The sequence below is a fragment of the Podarcis pityusensis genome (assembly GCF_964106645.2).
Source record: "Podarcis pityusensis genome assembly, chromosome: 4".
Classification (NCBI taxonomy): domain Eukaryota; kingdom Metazoa; phylum Chordata; class Lepidosauria; order Squamata; family Lacertidae; genus Podarcis; species Podarcis pityusensis.
This window is the reverse complement of record NC_138027.1, coordinates 44522510-44543015: the sequence shown is the minus strand read 5'-3', so window position 1 is coordinate 44543015 and position 20506 is coordinate 44522510. Positions and strand designations below refer to the sequence as shown.

The 20506-nt window shown below is 39.1% G+C and overlaps 1 protein-coding gene across 1 annotated transcript in view; it reads right to left on the bottom strand.

Moving 5' to 3' along the window:
• Positions 1–20506, bottom strand: part of GBE1 (1,4-alpha-glucan branching enzyme 1) — a 145975-nt gene that overhangs the window by 12108 nt on the left and 113361 nt on the right. The window contains exons 13-14 of the mRNA XM_081003909.1: positions 18031–18215; positions 13409–13537 (exon numbers count right to left, since the gene is read on the bottom strand). Coding sequence (XP_080860035.1) covers positions 13409–13537; positions 18031–18215 — 314 coding nt within the window. The remainder of the gene's footprint in view (positions 1–13408; positions 13538–18030; positions 18216–20506) is intronic.

The window sequence follows — 20506 nt, the reverse complement described above, 5'->3', positions numbered from 1 at the left end:
CACTCTAAAAGAAAAAGTGCAGTCTATTACCCAACTACATGTAACAGAATACTATCAACTATAGCAGCAAATGTATCCCGCAGATTTACTAGTCATCTGTTTTACTAAAAGTTTAGTAAGAATATAATCTTGCAAGCACAGTATTTTGTAACAATAAAATTGAAAATAGTGGCTCTTCATCACCTGGATTTGTAGAAAGTTTCGAATTCACCCTCTTTTGTGACAGAGCAGCACTAACATAACAAATAATCATTCACTGTGGGTGGGACCCAACATTAAGTCATTATCAGAGTAGACCTAATGAAAATAAATGCACTACTAAATATGACTTATTTGGATATCACCCTTTGCATGTAACAACAACAACAAGGAAAAGTTTCTCAATAGAAAAGTCAAAGGCCTAGTTTGCATGACACAGTAAACCAAACTAAGGCTTATCCAGACCAGGCCAATGTGTGGGCTCCCAAAGAGAAGCTTCGTCCCAAACCATAGTTCGACTTTCTATCAGGCAAACCAGCCCAATGAAGTAATGGCAATTTAAAACTCTCTCAAGAACTGGCTTTGCTTTCAAAAAGTTTTACTGGCAAAAGAAACAAACAAAACTTAAGGGTGAAGAGTAACATGTTTGGAACAATGTTCCAGAACCTTAATTTTGAGCTGAGGAAAAGACTTTCTGATGGAGCCTCCACTAATAGGATTAGAGCAGAATGAAGCCATGCTTGTTCTTTTGATGATTCAAAGTGCTCTAAGGCTTCATTGTTTGTTCAGCCTTTTGATCAAGTCTGAGGATTGCGATGCTAACGGAATTGGTATCATTTATATCTTTTGACACAACTCTCTCAGCTGAATTGGGCTTTAGCAACAAGTTACAATTGTTTTTATTTATGCACCCAACCATCAGGAAGGAAGTCTGAAATACTGCATAAAGATGCTAAAATTGGAAGTCTGGTTGTTGAGAAAACAAATAAATTTAATGCCATAGGGTTGCATAATTCCATGATTTGTCATAAGAATGTGGCTCACCTCAAACGTCTTCATTTCCAGTACTAATCCAATTTGTTTCTGAATGATGCCACATGATAAATGTTTAGGGGTTTTTTTGGGGGGGGGGGGATAATAACAATTATATTATTTATGTTACTGACATTCCATAAAATGGTTTATTATTTAGCACTTTGTTCAAAACAAAGAAGAGATTTTAAGTTGAGACAATTCTAAATTGTGATGAATCATGAGAGTTTAGGCTATATAGTTTTATTGATAGTACTTCTGTCCTATTTTTAAAATCTACTAGTGTGGTTTTATTTTTATCAAGTTTGGGGAAATTACCAGCCTGGGCTGCCTGTGTAGACTCTTCCTTACCTCTGAACCACTGGGAGTCCTGCCCCAAGCCTAATAGTTGCACAAAGAGGGAGAGGGAACTACAGTGGTACCTTGGTTTGCATACGTTTCGGATTACAGACGCATCAAACCCGGAAGTGTGTCCCCCCATTTGCAACCTTTTTTTGGATTACAGCCCATATTTTTTTTGGATTATGAACAAAAATTTTTTGGAGGCCCCATTGGTGAAAGTGCGCCTTGGGTTACAACCTGTTTTGGTTTACAAACAGACCTCCAGAATGGATTATGGTTGTAAACCAAGGTACCACTGTATTTTCTTTCCTTTTTGAACATTTTTATTACAAATATACACAACATATGTATAACATAATAAACACATTATAAATATTGATGAATAATATTTTATCAGCAAAAGGTGCTAGCTCACTATGAAAACCTTGAACTTTTTTAGCTGGGGGAATATTTTATATTTTTATTTATATTTTGTGTTGCTTTTTTGTAGTTTACCACCCTGAGCTTCTTGGAGAGGAAGGCAGGATTAATCAACAAAAGAAAACAATAATTTGACATTTACATTTTATTAATAAAGATGAATATACGCAAGATGCTTCATCTGATATCTTAGCAACAAGACGATTCTAGTATGGCAAATGCTCAGTAATTAATATCTGTATTAGATTGTTGTTTCATATAACAAATAAAAGGCACCCACAGTTGCTCAAATGTTTGCTTCTTTTGTCTGTCTTCATGTAAATGAGCAAAATCTGTTAACTTGACCTTTGAAGCTATTTACCGCACACAATCCTTTCCTTTTATGTTGGTGCTAGACAGCATCTATTTCGGAGACAAAACTGTTTTTGCTGCCGTTAAAAGATGTGTGTGTGAATGGTTTCTATCATTACGGCATTTCAGATGGAAGGGTTTGCCCTCCACTCCTGTGCTGCAATGCTACAGCCTGTGCTGCAATGCTACAGAAAAAAATGGTACCACTGGGTAAAGGGTCTATACAGTGGTACCTCGGGTTAAGAACTTAATTCATTCTGGAGGTCCGTTCTTAACCTGAAACTATTCTTAACCTGAGGTACCACTTTAGCTAATGGGGCCTCCCGCTGCCGCCGTGCTGCCGCCGCGCAATTTCTGTTCTCATCCTGAAGCAAAGTTCTTAACCCGAGGTACTATTTCTGGGTTAGTGGAGTCTGTAACCTGAAGCGTCTATAACCTGAAGCTTCTGTAACTGAGGTACCACTGTAGAAGGAAGTTTGTTGTATGAGTGTGGGCTCTCTTCATAATATGGAACCATGATAATGTGGAGATATTATACATATACAGTAGGCTCTGCTGTACAGGCACTTGCTGCCCCAACGTGTGACCAGAGGGCCACTGAACCTAGCTTCCCTCTTCAGAATATTGCAGCAAGAACTCAGGTCTCTGCTCTCTTCCTCCACACAATTACAACCACGTCGGGGGAAACACCACAGATGGTTCATAGTCTACTTTTTGCTCTTGAAGCAGCAGCTTTATGACTTCAACAACCAAAGCCTGCTTCTCAGCTAAATCTTTGTACTTGGTTTGACTGTTGATGGTTACACCTGGCACAGCTGCCTCAGAGAAAATGCTGCACTCTACATTTCCATGTTGCTCAAGCAAGCTCTCCTCACCACATGGGCATACTTAACTTCCCATACCATGACCATGAGTGCTAACATGCTTTCTGCTAGAACACAGAGTAAAAAAAGCCACACATGCAGAATTAAATGACTCTGAACTTCTTCCATACTTTTCCAGCAATGACAAACCAAACTGCACCATCCCAGTCATGACTCTAACTGATGTAGCAACAGCATATATAACAACTATCAGGACTGATCATTATGCTGTTTGACACCATTTCCTAAGGTTTAAATATGAATTCTTGTTGGGTCTCTCTCTACGAAAAAGTATGTCTCCCATCTTTGTTTTCCAGAAACCGTTGTTAGTATTCATGCTTTGATGCTCTAGCAAACAGAGATGTTTAGATAATATATTCATATTTCACAGCCAAGGGATTGAGATATGCTTTTTGCATTCCTGTTATCTTTAGTTTTCACCTTGTTAACTTGCTTTCCCTTCCATTGTACTTCAACCAATATATGCATATATAAAACACAAACTTGTACCAGTTTCACCATGTGATGAAGCAGGCTTTTGCCTATAGAAACTCATATCACAATAAGGCAGTTGGCTTTCAAAATCCCACAGCACTTTTGTCTGTTTGAAAGAAACCACAGAACATACAACCACCCAAACTGTCCAAGACTCCAGTACTGGGGCTTCCCATTTCATTTATATTATTATTCTTGGAGAGCACTCTCTTGTACCAAAGTGAATAGGGTAACTCTGGCTCCAGTGTGTACATCAGAGCATCTGCGGGCTTACTAGAGATACTGGACCATATAAAATTCTAAAAGAGTTAATATTAATATAGTTCATACCTAGTTTTAGGCTATAGTTTTTCCTCAGTTTTTAACTGCTAACTCTATTGCCTTTCATATAATGCCAAGCTCCGAAAGCCGGAAAATCTAAAACACTGGCACACTCTATTTTATAAATATGCCTAAATGGCTCCTTGTTTTATTGTCACAGACCACACAGAGACCTATAAAGAAGAACTTCAGATAGTCTCTCTGGTGCCTTTTAAAACTCAGCACCAGCAAATGCTTCTACTGTGTCACTGTAGTTTATGAATGTGAGCATAATGTTTCCCACCGGCATTTCTACAGTATATGTTACATTTTATAATTCATCATTGTTGCCGAAAGCTCTGACATCTTTAAAGGCTGCTTTAAATTTATTTACCAGCAAATGAAAATGTTTATAGCTTTGTTAATTTTAAGAATAATATATATGGTCACATCTCCCTAAGCAAGGCTATGGAAGTAATTCTAACAATGCTATATTTACCTAATGATATTTTCCTCTTGCTCCACTCTATATCTCTCTCAATTTGCTGTAATAAAATTACTCATAAACATGTTAAGAAATTTTTCACAAATGGAGAAAGGAACAGAAAAACAGTTTTTGTACAAAGAGACCCAAACTGTTCCAAAATAAGTTCACTGTGGGTTCAATTCCTTTAGCGTTTGAAAATATCTAAAAGTCTCTGGTGTGGGAATTGAGCCAATTCCCTAATTCCTGCCTAAAAGTCACTGAGAAAGTTTCTGCATAGCATGTGTGTCCATGTCAGCGTCACATGATATGGAGATGATATACCGTACTGGCCTGAATATAAGCTGCATCCGAATATAAGCCGCACCTTTAAAATTTAAGGGGGGAGGGGCGAAAAAAAGACAATACTCGAATATAAGCCGCTCCCTTAAAATTCTGCAGGCACTCACACCTGTTCCCGTTTTATTGTATGTCTGTTTCAGCAGCAATATTGTAAATGCCAAATGTTGCAAGGTCGTGAATTTAAGCCGCACTTTAACTTTTCACAGTTGGAGTTTGGAAAAAAAAGTGAGGCTTATATTCAGGCCAATACGATTCTGTGGAAGCCACGTAACATTTCCTGCACGTTGTATAGGCAGCCCTACCATTGCAGCTACCACAGGAAACTATTAATGCAGGCTGAGGGTATAATATGACTACATACTCCTAAGTCTCTGCCTGTCCTCCCTTCAATCACCCTCCAGTAGTATAAACAAGAGGGAGATGGAAAGCAACTGGGGTGCATGCATACAACTTCATTCAGCCTGAGGGCTCACAGTTGCAGACACCAACCTTAGATGGAACATGTCAACTACTCCACTGGAGTTTCTTCATAGGCAGTGATGTTATGCATACCACAAAGATATTTTTTTAATAACCAATAGATTTCTCAGACTAATTCATTCAGGTTCATCCCAATTATACCTCAGACCTGGACAGGTTTCTGTCATTCATACTTGAAATGAGGACTAAGAAGTACTTCCATTGCTTCTTGTATAATACCATTATTTTCATCTTCTACTCTAGCTCAAGTACAGAAGAGAGACCAAAGACAATCCGTCTGAAAACAAAACAAAATGCATTATCCTTACTGTTCGTTATATATAACAAACGAACAAACCCAATGAACCCATGCATAGAGTGAGCTTAAAATGAGAATCTTGTGATTATCTATTATATGACGTACTTAATTATTATGCTTTTGATGTTTTCAAACTAATTCTTAAAGCAAAGCATTATTTTTCAAAAAAAAAACCCTTATGCCGGCTTAATGACACATAAAGCATCATTAGGTAAATTCAAACCACATATAAAGCAGAAAATTAGTATTTCACCCGTAGCATAAACGATAATTGTCATTTATGAAGATTATGATACGGCATAATTAAGACCTTTTGTTTAGAGAAGGCTGATGAGAATTTATGCCCAATTGCTGAAAAATGTGGCATGCCAGCATTGATCAAAGTATTAATGGGGGAACTATTAGCTTCCTTCCTTTCTGATTTCATTTCTGTAGACATTCGTCATGAATCTTAGAAAAGAAACGGTTCTGGTCTGTCACAGATAAAACAGTCCTCTAGGAAAATATTTTAATGGCAAGTTTCAACTGCTGTAATATTCTCGGAAAGGACTGTAGCTCTGAGAAAGGGGTGGAGCACAGCAGCAGAGCATACACTCTGCAGGCAAGATGGGCCAGGTTCAATCCTAGAGGTCAGGTTCAATCCTAGTCATCGCCAGATGGGTTTAGCCAGTGCTACTCCAAGCACAAAAAACACTGAGCCAGATGGCCTAACAGTCTGATCTGGTATAAGGCTATATCCCTAATGTGACCCTCTTTCCTAATCCAAAATACTTCAAAAACACCAAAAAACGTGACATAAGGATAATACAGATCATTGGCATTATCATAAGACCTCCAATCATGTAGATGTCTAGATTCAGAAGAATATTTGTGAAGTTGTAAGGATGTGATTCTTTTTGTGACAGCTGATCTGGTTATTTCATTTTAAATAGAGGTCACAACAAAGGCTGAAGCAACTTTTGCATAAACTAAAAGGATAAAATAAAATGAGAACAGCATCTTTTGTATTGTATTGTCGAGCCACTAAAATATTGAAGCCTCTGGTGTAATGAAATAATTACATGTTGTACAGTACTTGTGGGGGGGGGGAGAGAAGGAGAATCCACAGCTGCTGATTTATGTCCCTCCCCAACCCATGGGTCACCAAATTAAGCTAAGGCTTAATTCTTCCTTCTCAGCTGTAATGTTGCTATGAAACCACTCTTCCCCACTGTAATTAGGCTTGGAAAGAACTTGGGGGTTTTTCGTGCCTAATTCTTGTGAGAGGGGATTTTTGTGAATCTCCTTTCTGGAGTTTGCAGCTGGGAGGGAAAGCTTCCTGACTCCCCAACCGCACTCTCCAGGAAGATCACCCCCAACATTAGGTTTAGAAACGCCTAATTGCTAGTGGTGGGGAGTTGGGGAGGGGAGGAAGAGCAAAACATGCACACATACGAGCTAAATAATAATAATAATAATAAATTTATATGCTGCCCATCTGACTGGGTTACCCCAGGCACTCTGGGCGGCTTCCAACAAATAAAAACACAATATGACACCAAACATTAAAAACTTCTCTATACAGGGCTGCCTTCCGATGTCTTCTAAAAGTCAAATAGTTGTTTATTTCCTTGACATTTAATGGGAGGGCATTCCACAGGGTGGGTGTGACTACCGAGAAGGCCCTCTGCCTGGTTCCCTGAAGTATATACGTGTGTGTGGCACTATGACAGTTTCTTCAGTTTGCAAATGTGCCCTGCTGCGATAAGCTGTGACTGAAAAAGGATTTCCTTTTGTTTCATTCCTATGAACCCTATCTTGTGTGGCCAAGAAGATTTTTCACCTGGCCTTCATCCGTGAAAAGCAACAGGGTTTTTAAATGTTATTTTACCACATCTATCTACTACCTGGATATACACTATTCACAGCTGTGTCCTGATACTGACCAGACCGAGGCCCCCATCAGCAAGGTAGCAGCTGCCTCATGTGTCCAGGGACAAATTGGATGTTTCAAGTGGGGGTCTTGTTTGTGATAGGCATGAGAGTTCTCTATTAATTGCGTCCAAGCAAAAGAAACTCAGTTTTATAGTGCAACATATATGCAGAAAAGGCATTAATGGTTTGTTTTGTGAATACATTTTCTACCAGTCTGAATGCATTGGAGATTATTATAGTCACTTGTCTGTTTTCTATTTTATTTACAATGACCAATAATTATTTTTTTCATTTGTCTAAGCTGTCTGTAGCACAAAAGGTTGTGAAAACAACTTAAATGCATCAGCGATACTGAAATTATTTCACTCTGCTTTTAAAAATAAAAATTAAAGTTTTGCTTACCGGGAGTCGTTCTACAAGGTGTCCTCTGAAGCTTTCCAGAATATTCCAGTATCTCACCTTACCCATGTGCAGTTCTAGACCTGGGACTGTGCAGATGCCGCAACGAACTAGTAAAAAGCATGCCGCTCAACTACTACGTTATGTGAAATCTGAATTTCATTCTAAAGCCCTCCCCACCCAGACACCATTTCAGTAGTAGGTGAAAAGTGTTCTCATTCCCTGATATTAACCTTAACAGATGAAGCACCTTGATGGAGCTTGGCATTTGGCTGATCCTAAATTAAATTCTTTGTCTTCATTTTATATAAAGCTTGAATTCTAATAACCAGGGACAGTTACATAACTGCACTTCAAAGCAGTGAGCAAACGAAGCAGCTACAAAGCAACATTTTTGCCTTGGGCAATCACACTCCAGTGACTCATTCAAGTGACCTTATTTGCTCATTAGAAGCTCTAGGTGCAGGTTGCAAATGTCAGGGAGCTTAAATTTACATCTTTAAGAAGTACAGCTACCTGAATTTTAATGCTAATCTCCCTGAGATCTCAGGCCATATCTAACATTATTTACTTAGCTATCCAGTTGACATACTGCTCCATTCCTACTATGAATCTGCATTAGTATGCCCTTCACCCTAGTTATTAAATTGTTTGATGCTTCATGTAGTATGCAAAACTAGAAAGCTTGCAGGTGAGGTAACACTTTCTCTGTGACCCTTTGCAAAACTTTTTTTTAAAGCATCAGGCAGTGCAGTGACATTATCATGCACACTGGAGGTAAAGGAACAACCCATTCTTTAAAAAAACAAAATAAGCTGGAAGAAGGAAATTGGAAGTTCACACATCTGAATTTCTTTTTCTATATGTGATGAGACTATATTCTGCTTGCTGGAACAGCTCTTCGGACCAGAAAGCACAAATAAAAAATAAAATTACAACATGGGGCAACATCTCTTGCATGTATGGGGAACTGGAAATTTTCTGAACCCTCTGGTAGGAAATGTTAGGGGCGTGTGGGTTTGTGTAGTATCCATGTATTTCACAGTATTTATAAACCCACCCTTCATCATGCTGATCTCAGGGAAGGCTGAAAACAAAATGCGGACCTAAACCAAGTAGATTAGCACTACATAGGTCAGCAACACATAAAAATATCATCATGGGTTAAACCCAACACTTGACATGTGCAACAAGACTCTTCCCCTCTAAAAAGAAACAAATATTCTTCCATAGTGTCCTCAGCTTTTTAGGATTTGCACACACACGCACACTTTAAAAAATATAATACATTAAACAGCAGGCAATTGAAAAACAACGGGCTAAAAGGACTGTCCCTCTCTGAAAGCCTGAGTAGTGAGAAGAAAGCAAAGTGAAAGAGACTTATGAACAACACGGTTTAAGGCAAAAAGCCTATAGTATATGAAAAGTTAGTTAATAATATAGGAATGCAAATTAAATAGGCACTAAGAGTCATTTAGTAAGCAAATAAGAAAGGACAACAAAAGCCCTTCACATTATTTCTGCAATTCCTTCATTTTTGTGTATACCAAATTTTTGAAAGTTCTGGTAAATTTTCTATCCATAACCTTTTAAAGTCCATAGAATGTGAAACGCCATCATTTCTTGCCAGAGGGTTGAACACACATTTCCAAGACATGACTGAAATCTTCATCTACTTGGATGAAATTCACAGCCTGGATCAGAAAAAAGCAGGAGTGAGAGGCCTTCTCAGTGTATGCTGACAGTGCTAGCTATTCTTAAAAGCATGACTTGTGCTGTGTGGATGAGTTTCTCCCTAGGTTTTTCACGTCCAGTGGCACCATGGTTTGATCAATACCTGTGTAGGCACTCTAGATGTTCCTTTGAATGCATTTTTCATATACTGTATGAAGTTCTCTTGCACTGTAGGCAACACAGTACTACAGCTATATGAAATGCTCATGTATGGGTGCATTTGTGAAGTCTCAAGAGGACAGAAGCTCTGAGACACAGAACAGGTGCTTTCTGCCATAAATTCCCTGAGTTTTAACACTGTGGTAGAAGCTGGTTAAATGAAGACACAGGTAACTGTGAGAGACAATGCCACACACAGAGTCAGAATTGTGCTTGAAGTTTTCATGTCAGTGATTCACACTCTTGGAGGCAAAATCCTGCTGGGAAGCAGTGTGGCAAAAATGGCAACAAAGTTCAGATTATGCATACTGTAGTTCTTTAACGCATGTGCGTTACCGTGTGTGTGTGTTTCCTGTTGATGGGTTTAGCTCATTTGTGAGTGACACAAGATACAGTCTTCTCTGTGGAACTTCTTTCCCCATAGAGTTGCATTTGTCCCACTATCCCCATCAACATTTTGATTTAAATTAAATATGCACTTGTTTGTCTAGACATTTGGAGATAGGCGATTCGGGTTTGATGGCCTAGTATAGTCAATGTCTGTTCTACTGAGTAAATTGTTTTTAGCTGATATTATTTTCTACTATTTTTAAAATTACTTTTATTTTAATAGGCTAGAAAAACATTCTATTTTTGACTACGTCGTACAGTGCCCTGGGCTGCTACAGGAGGAAGGATGGAGTACAAATAAATAAATAAAAATAAAAGATATCTTGTGCATTGGTTTCTCCATTAGGAGATTTATTTTTCCCCTCTCTTAATATTAAAAAGGCATGTTGAATTTTCTGTAAGCAATTATTTGTGTTGAGAATGTATGATGTATTTTCACTTCATTAAATCCTAATCTGATTTCCACTGAGTCAAAATAAATGTAGAGAGCACACAAGAAACAGCGGCAAATGCTACCACTGGGTGCATCTCTCAAACAAATTTTCCAATAACATTTGCTTGAATAAGAATTCAGTTTTGCTTTGACTAAGCTTATGTTCAGTTCACAGTGTTGAGACTGCATTGATGCCCTGGACAAACTAGCAATGGACCGAATTGATTGAAAACCACTGAGACTTGCGATTCACAACAGGAAAATGGGAGCTAGGGAATTTGACTCAAAAACTGTACACTATATAGTGGTCTAGCATAATTCAAGGTGAAAAGTACCATTAATTCACAGTGGATTCTACAGTGGTGCCCCGCAAGACGAATGCCTCGCAAGACGAAAAACTCGCTAGACGAAAGGGTTTTGCGTTTTTTGAGTCGTTCCGCAAGATGAATTTCCCTATGGGCTTGCTTCGCAAGACGAAACGTCTTGCGAGTTCTTGCGAGTTTGTTTCCTTTTTCTTAAAGCCGCTAAGCCTCTAATAGCCACTAAGCCGCTAATAGCCGCTAAGCCGCTAATAGCCGTGCTTCGCAAGACGAAAAAAACCGCAAGACGAAGAGACTCGCGGAACGGATTAATTTCGTCTTGCGAGGCACCACTGTATTGGTCTTCATCAATCTCATATGTACAATGGAAAATGCCAAGAGTTTACATGCACACTAAAATACAGATAATGCAGAAATATTTGGGTTCCCTTTCCATACACATATGTAAAGTAGGCTAAAATTTAGCTTTCATCTGCAAGCCCTTCTACTAAATACCACCACATGGAAATGATGTCATGGAATAATTCATAAACAGTCTACATAGTTTGCCTCTCCAAGGACAACAATCTCCATTATGGTAAGAAACAGGGCAGCCAGGGGCTGGCATATGCATTGGATCGCCCAGAGGGTTAGAGGAGCAAAGAGGCAAGGAATGCAATAGTGCAGTGAAAGGAAAGACAACAGTGGGTTAAGAAAAAGATGCTTAATAAATGGATTGATGCAAGAGGAAGAGGTCTGATGGGCAGACAAGGTACAGGTTTGACAAAGGTAGACTGCAAGGATGAGAGGGAGGTAGCATGCATGTGGGGGAATCTCATGCAGATTCTATGAACAGTTGAGCTATGAGCTGATAGAAAAAAATGAGAAAACAAGGATGCTTTGGAGACTGGGTCCTGCTGATGAGAAAAGCAAACACAGAGAGAGGCTTAAAGAGACATGCTGGAAGCTGATTATCATCTCAGGAACCTGTATTCATTTAAAGTCAAAGCCTTCACACAACACACACAGAGAAGAGAAGTTATAGATGGGCATTATAAAATACCTGCTGCGGCCCTTTGCCCATGTTGGAAACTCGACTGCTACTGACGCGATGAGGCAGAGCAAGAAATAAGCCTATTTACCAAATAAACTTTGGCAATGCATATAAAGTTACTGAAAGCAAACAACAACAACAAAAAGCAGCAAACATAAAAGGTAAAATTTGCTAAATCCTGGAAGTTACTAATTTTCAAGGTAACTGGCAAAGCTGTCATTAAAAGAGTGAGCCAAGTACAACAAAATTATGCATAATTTCACAATGATAAGAAAATACTGTGAAACAACGTAAGGCCCTCCAACGTTGCTATCCCAATAACAAATAAAGGGTGCAAGGCTCTGAATGAAAGATTTGGTTTGAGGAAGGCGGGCATGGAGCAAATTGGTTCCTGTCCCACTGTTGCATGAACACATCCTAGCTAAAGAGCCTGGGGAAGGAGTCCAATTCCCACACAAACTGACCCAGATTTGAAGTTCCAAATTAAATGGTTTACTTTGCAAGTGAAGGCCTTGTATAAAATGTAGTCACATCCCAAGGCACAAAAAAACTAATAGCAAGAGTCTGAACATTCTTACTCAGACGTAAGTCTCCGTGTGTCATGGAGCTTACTCCCAAACTGATACTTAGGACTATAGTATAAAGATTTGTAACTGTCTTTGCTCAGATGCATCTTTTTTTTATCTATGTCTCTCTCATCACCCCAGCTCTCTATTCTCTGCCCACTATTGAACTTTTAAACTCTCTTGGGCAGGAATCTTTTCTTTTCTTTTGCTTTGCATATAGAGAAAAGAAACTGCACATTGGTGGTGCTATATAAATTAAAATATCAACTACAACAGGAGCTATGTGAACCCTACCGCTATAAACACATTTCCTACACATTTGTGTCCATCCATATACTCAAGGATGTTTACCTTATGCATTTTTTCACATTGTTCAGCTATTATGCAATTAATAAAATGCAAACATACTGTGCATTTACAAGTGTACATTTTGTTCTAATGAAGAGCCAAAGTAACAGAATTTAAATCAACACTGCAAAAATAAACTACTAAGCAAAACTATATATTGAAGTCAAATTTTAAACAACAGTGAAGACATATCATGCTGTTAGAGGCCCATTATGGCTGTTTTGACTGTTTTCAGATTTTTTATTTTAAAAGCAGTTTTATTATTGATGTTTTTGGTGCCCATGGAACCTTGGGGAGAAAGAGTAGAATATAAATGTAAATGTAAATAATAATAATAGTTTACATTCATAAGTTGCAAGCCTCTGGCTTGTGAGCTCTTCTGTCACTTCTCTGGCATGACCACAAGGAGGAAAACATCTGCTTCCTGCTGTTCAATAACTGAGGTTTACCATTCAATTTAAAAAGAGTGATTAAACTATTGTTTATTGAAACACACCAAGATGACAAATCATAGTTTGAGACGGGCTGAGAAGGAACAACTTGCCCTTTCCAGACATAAAAAGGGGGCAGGTGTTTCTAATCTCCTCCTCATGGTTGTGCTAAATGACATAAGAGGAAAGACCAAGTGAACCTGAGGCTCGTTCACATAGTGCTAAACTAAGGTTTAGTGTTACATCCAAAATGAAGTCATAATGATAAACACAAATAGGAAAGGAAAGGATATTTTCCTGGTTTTTCTATACCCACTCTGTAGTCTGTGTAGCTTTTAGATGGGTGGAAATTGAATATAAACAGAAGATTTGCCCTCTCAAAAGCAATAACTTTGTTTGATTCATGTTTTTCACTCACGTAAGCCTGCAAAAGATAAAAAAAGGTAGATTTAGATGCTTACTAAAATGATTTTGAACTTAAACCACATAGAAGTAGGGCAATATGTATACAATCATATTCAATTCAACCAAGAGTTTGTGGAGATGAAAGAAGTTCATGTAAGTGACAGTCTGTCATGAAGTAAGTAACTTCATATAAGAATTCAGATTTTAAAAAGCTGGGTAAGCTATAACGGGGGGGGGGGGGAGGAATAACGAGCCTGCTATAGTGCTATATATTTCACTTTAGCTATTGAAGGTGGTGGTATGCATATCTGTGGAGAAAATCCACCACAATGACATCTGAGGAGAAAATTCTTTCAAAGGCCCTGTCCTTTACTTCACAATTCTTTTTAAGTGTTCTCTGTTCCTTCTTGCTTAGGCCAACAGCTGGATTGACGGAGATTTATGGCTGCGCAGAATTTTACTTTTGACATGAATCTTATAAGCAGTGTATTTGAGATGCTGTCTGTGTCACTTTTGAATGCTTAATCAATTTCATGTCAATTTTGCTCAGGAGAGGGAAATGGGAAGTATGCTGAGTGAAGAACCTCATTGCTTAAGAAGAGGGGTGTTTGTGGGTGTTGGGCAGTGGGAGGAAGGAACATCTGAAGCAATCCTTCAAGTGGCACACAATACTCTAAACAATTTCAGTTCACTATATATTATACACAACAGAAAGAAATGTTGTTTTATAAAGTGGTGTTTGTTACATGTGTTATTTCAGAGGGCTATTTTGCTTGAACCATGCATGAATTACAGAGGGCTAATTTCAAGCTGGAAGAAGGCTGAAGGGTACCTGCTATGTCACTGGAAGACAAGTGCTTGGCATTCATGTTGAACTGGGGCAGCTATTAGGTATTAATATCAGAGTTGAATGCTGGGGTTTAAAATCTGTACTACACCCTGTATTCAGCAAGAAACTCAAAATTAAGCACATACAATGAGAGTGCAATCCGAATCCATTGATATTTGCTGCTAGAAGGGGTTAGCATATGGAGGGAGTGGTCATCCACCAGCCTTTGATGTGGGGGCTCTGTTGCGGCTGCAAAAACCTCTGCTGAAGCGGCAGAAAGAACAGGAGGTAAGAAACTGCTGCTAGCAGTGCTCCTACTGGTGGTATTAGATGTAGGGATGCAAAGCAGGGAATGGGAGCAAAGCAGAGCCACCAGTGGAACCACTGGTTTCAAAGCTGCACCATCACTGTGAAAGAAACCTGATCTGCAGCCCTCAGCATTGTACATCAAGCTGGAGATGGCATAAGGACAAGGAAACTCCACCCCCACCCAACTTCCTCTCTAGCCAGCGTGAGCAGCAGAGTTTGGGATGTGGCAGTGGATCTCCGCTCTGATGCTTTGTAGCCCAGGTTTGGATTGCTCAGTAAGTTGTGTGAGGGTGAAGGTACAGTAAAAAAAGGGGGGGCAAGAATTAACAATGGGGAAACTAAATACAATTAAGGGCAGATGCAGGAAAGACTCAGATTTATTAAAGCAGGAACCATATACACTCTTGCCTCTGTTCAAGTCTCACTGATTCAGTGGGACTTGCGATAAGAATGTATAGGATTAGGCTGCACAGGAATGCCGGCTCAGAGATCAGAGGTCTGGTTTAAAAGTTATACAGTAATTGACCTCATGGTGCTATTTTTCCTATATGGGCTTTTAAAATCTCTAAAATAATCCTTATTGACTATGTGTTGTCTGCCTATGTTGCAAGAGAAAAGCAGAACATTTATTAATACTGTAACAAACAATTGGTAGAGGCACCAGGACAATTTCGTATTAGTGCGTGGCCAGATAGGCTGCGATGAAAATAAGAACTCACAGAGTCTACTATAACACCATTGGCTATTGCATATCTGCTTTGCATGTTAAATATGATAAAAGGTATTAATTTCCAATGCAAAATCTGGTTGAATCAGAAAAGCAACAAACCGTGGATGGCACTTTAGACTAATTGTTTACCTATGAAATTAATTTTCATAAGATGACTCATTCTTTAAAGTTCTATGGTTATTTTACTGCTGCTGCTTCTCTCTTTCTCCCTGAGTTATAGAGCTGCAAAGCTTTCCAAAAACTCTCCTGTGGCAGCAACTGTGATAATTAAAAGCTGCAATCCTATCTATTGTTAACACAAGTGATGACATAGTCTGGGAAACGTGCGTAAAATAGCCTGTGAGGTAGAGCAATGAATGCATACAGCTTGTTAGTTATCTTTTGTTCCTTTAGTATCTTCAGCATCCTTTATTTCTTCATATTACGTAGTGCTCCTTTACTGCTCCAACCAATTCATATATATTAACTCAGTAGCATATGTAAGGAAGGTCAAGAAGGCTAAGGCTGTGAGATATTAAATAGCCTTAAGCAAGTCCCTGAGTTCATGGCAAAGTAGCATTAGAACAGGGACTCAACACCTAACATTCTTAGAACCAAGCTTCACATTATGTTTAATCTATATAGTGCAGCTGTGTCTCTCGTTTTTCTTAAATTAATTACAGCTGCCAAGGAGGGGTGGTTGTTGTGATTACGGCTGGGAGAAGAATTCCATCCTCAGCCATGTCTCCCTTGAAAATAGGGCACCACCATGTGGCTCTGAGACTTAGCAAAATAGCTCTCATTGGTGCCAATAAGCATCCTCTCGAGTAGAAGTTGATCTAAGAAAAACCAGAGTGATTGCTCCATGCTTTTCATTATGTGTCACATGTCGTTTGATCCTGAATGAGCTCCCTTAAAAACATAAGGGGATGTCAGGTCAAAGGCTCAACTAGTCTACCATCCCATTTTCCATAGTGACCCACCAGAACCCACCAATAAGTACACAGGCACGAAATTAAGGAATTCACCCCAGCACCTGATATTCAGCGGCATATTGTGTTTGAACATATAGTTGCCCATTTTCCAACCATACCATGCACACAGGGCTGCACCACTGATTTCATGGTCATTTATCCACCCCATCCCTTTCCACATCTCTGTGGCTTAAATTATGTTGTGTATAATATGCCACTTAGTTGTTTTATGGACTAATAGCAGCAGCCTCTTTCTCCTAGATAAGGCCTGGTATTCACATTACTCTCACAGTATGGTAGCCAAGATGGTGGAATAATGAGGGAAGGGCTGCACCAGGTGGGAGGGGCTTATACCATGGTTCCTCCCCAAATCAGCATCCAAGATGGGCCAGTGTCAAGGAGTGGTGCCACAGAGATGCCCTCTGACACAGAGGTTGAGTGATTTTGGGGATGAGAAGACGCACTGACAACAGTAGTGCTCCCAGCAATGTGCCTGAGCAGTCCCAACCTTGCCACCACCCTGCATCACACTGCTAAGTGGCAGAGACAGCAGTGTTGGGAGGGTAGCATTAAAAACTGGTTCAATGCTCATGTGGGGAACAGCTTCAATATGGCTTCTCCATGACACACAGGAGTTCACATGCTACTTTTCAGGTGGGGGAAGGAGTGACATGGTTGGGTAACATTTAGTATCAGCAAAGATACTAATCTACTCCTCATTACCCTGCCAATGGAATAGCCACACTTCTACCATGCTGTTCTAACCACTGCTAGTAGGATATGCAAACCATCTGCAGATATCAACATTTCAGCCGCCTTTCTGCAGATGTATAATTAGCAAGTCTTTCCCCACTGTGTGGAACAGATGAAAATACTCTTAATAATGGCATATAAGTAGAATTTTTGACTCAATTGTGAATGGTTGGATGCAATGATTTCATCAATTTTCACACTCAGTTGCTGCCTGATTTTCAGGGTTCTCCCCTCAGCCCCTGCATTCAGGAGAGCACCCCAATTTCTAGCATATGATTTGCAGGAAGCTGCCGAATGCAAGAGAGAGATGCAAAGTCACCTTTTGCCTATCCCCTTCCACCAGTATTTGTATACCTCTACCTTAAGTATTTTACAAATAAGGCTGCATAATATGGAAACAGTCAAAGTGTTCCTCATTTAAGTAAATTACCGGGCAACATGAAGCTTGCTAATGGGAGCTAAGAATAACAAGAAAGCAAGAAATGTAGCGCAATAACTGAACCTGGCAGTGAGTTTATTTGCAGTCTAGTTCTAAAGTTAAGTGGAATATTGACATTATGATGACAAACATTTAACAATTTATTGAAAGCTAAAAGCATTTTCTAAAAATAAGCACAGTTATTATTATCAAACAAATATGTCAAAATAATTTAAACATTAGATGAAATCTAGACAGTTTTATTACTGGGCATAAATAAAATAAAATATATCTAATGGAGGGAAAAGAAAAGATCTTTCTTTTCATGGTAAACAGGAGACTGTTTTTCATTGTTATATAAACACAACATCAGCACTCATATGTTTTGAAAATATGTTAAAAGGAGAAAGCAGAATATAAGAAATTGCTTTATTTTATTTTCAAATGCAGTTTACTATTAGAATTTCAAACATGCACAATACTTGTGACAAATGCAAAAAACTAAATGTATATACTTTACCGGAGGTGATGAAAGCCAGCCAAATCTTTCTTCCAACTTGTTCATATCTCTGTCGAATTCATTTAGGAATCGATAGCGAAGAAGCTGATCATCAGCTAAATGAAACTGTCTCCTGGCATAATGGTAGCTTTCATTATTGCCTTGTCTGGGAAAGTCTAACCATTCTGGATGCCCAAACTCGTTACCTATATTAAACAAAACAAAGATAAAGAGATAGAATATAAATAGGTCTGCGATAGTTAACACCTCTCCAAGACACATTCAAATGCATAGTTCTTAAAAATATATACTTAAACTATTTTCCATTAAATATTTTTAATGCAAGTTTTCAGGTCTTTGAACCAGGAGTGGGCAACTTTCCAGAGGCCACATGCCAACGGTGGAGGTTCAATACACCACATTTTATTTTAAAGACAGTGCTGACTCTGAGGGTTCTGAAAGCAACAAATGATCCACTAAGAAGATCAGAGACTAGACAAGAGACTACTGGATGGGTGGGTGTTCCATTGTCCCCAGAGCTGTGGACATTGAAAAAGTTGCACTTTAATCATACTATGAACAGCTGAGAAGTGAAATCTAAAGTAAAAAAAATTGGCAGGTGGCTTGTTTGACTTGCTTACAAAAGTATTCTAAGCAATGTATTCTCTCCCATGCTAGCTGACGATGATGGGGCTTGTAGTCCAACAACATCTGGAGATCCCAACATGGGGAGAACTGTGTTACATGATGTTAGAGGGAGGAATCTTTCCTCCTACATATTTCAGACATTGAAATAAAGTGTGTTTTAATCTGAGGATGTTATATAATCCAAATATTAATGTATGATCAGGCCAGCACATTTAACAATGTTTGCTTTTTGAATGCAACAGATGCATTAGATCGGTTGGTTTCTCCTCTTGCCCACAAAGCAGGATCAGTCTTTCCCAATTTGGTGGTCTGCAGACGTTGCAGAATTAAATGTCCATCATCCTCAACCACTGACCATGCTGGTTGGAGCTGATGGGAACTGAAGTCCAACCTACATCTGAAGGGTACCAGGTTGTGGAGAAAGACATCTATTTCATAAACTCAAATAGAAAGACAACTTGGAGAGGAATGCTGAATTCATGCATGGAGTCTTCATTTGAGGCCTTCCCTGAGGTTTTCATAATTAGGAACCATAAAGGAAAAATACAGACAGTTGTGGGAGAAGCTATGCTTATAAAAATATGTTTCTAAACACTGTTCATACTTGGAATACTAGCTAGAAATATTAGCTGGGCCAAAAAACCAAATCCATCATAAAAGAAAGCAAAAACAAGGCACAAAACGCAAATAGTTTTGAATATTGCCACTTTGTAAATGAACCACCAAGCAGCAAATTAAATTTCATCTTGACATATGCAGCCATTAAGCTCCACATTCAGAAAAAAGCAAACCATCACAAAACACTAACATAAGTATGAAGTACTGTGCCTGAATCACAGAAAAACAGTGAAAGTGACCTTGGGCTAATAATACATTGAAAATATGATGAAAATGTTGGGAGAGTATGATAGTGAAATTTGCATCAAATCAAAACAAGAATGTTCATTATATAAAAATGATATTATATGATGGTATCCAAATTCAGATGGGTGCTATATACAATGTATGCACACATTCCTATCTCATGTGTGCTAGGTAAGGTTAGGAAAGACTTGAGTGATATGAATGAAAAACAACATGTATTTTGGAGACAGGTATAAAAGACAAAAGGTAGCTTAAATAAAAAAAATTAAAAGCCTTGTAGAATTTCATATCAACATAACATTTTAGCCTTAAAAAGAATGCACTCTCAGGTTTAATCTCTGAAAAGAAGCATGAGAGTCAACAGGCATTCTTGTTGTGATTCGAGGACCCAATCCCCGCTTGGGGAATAAAAACACGTGGACACAGTATATAAGGTTAATGGGCAAGAAAAGGCCACCACGTTATTGATTATAGTATGTGAGAAGGTATTGGCTTAGGCACTGGACCACAGAACATTAGACTCCACCCACTCGGAGAGGGGTGAGTCTGAGGAGGGGTTAACCACCAGTAGGGGGAGCCTGTTGATGCTAATACAACTATAGGCTCTCTCCTGATGTCACCGAGGGTCATGCCATGGCCCACCACCACACAGGCATCGGACAGGATCCACGACCGCCAGATTCCTTTAGCGGAATACCCAAAATTGAAGGGGTAGGTGATGGCCACACCTGCCCCCCAAAACTCAAACAACACATTCCAATGCCTAACCGCCAAATACCACGAAGGTTGTGACGGTTGCTACGAGGTAGGTGAAAAAAACCAAGAGACCGGGCCAATTATGCCAATTGGAAAAAACTCCTACCAGGCCCCCTGGACAACCAGGGCAACCAACCAGAGGTCCATAGCAAAGTCTCAGGAAAAGCTAAACTCTAAGGGAGTGGTGGGTGGGTGACTCGAAGAGAATGTGTGCGCAATGGCAGGGATG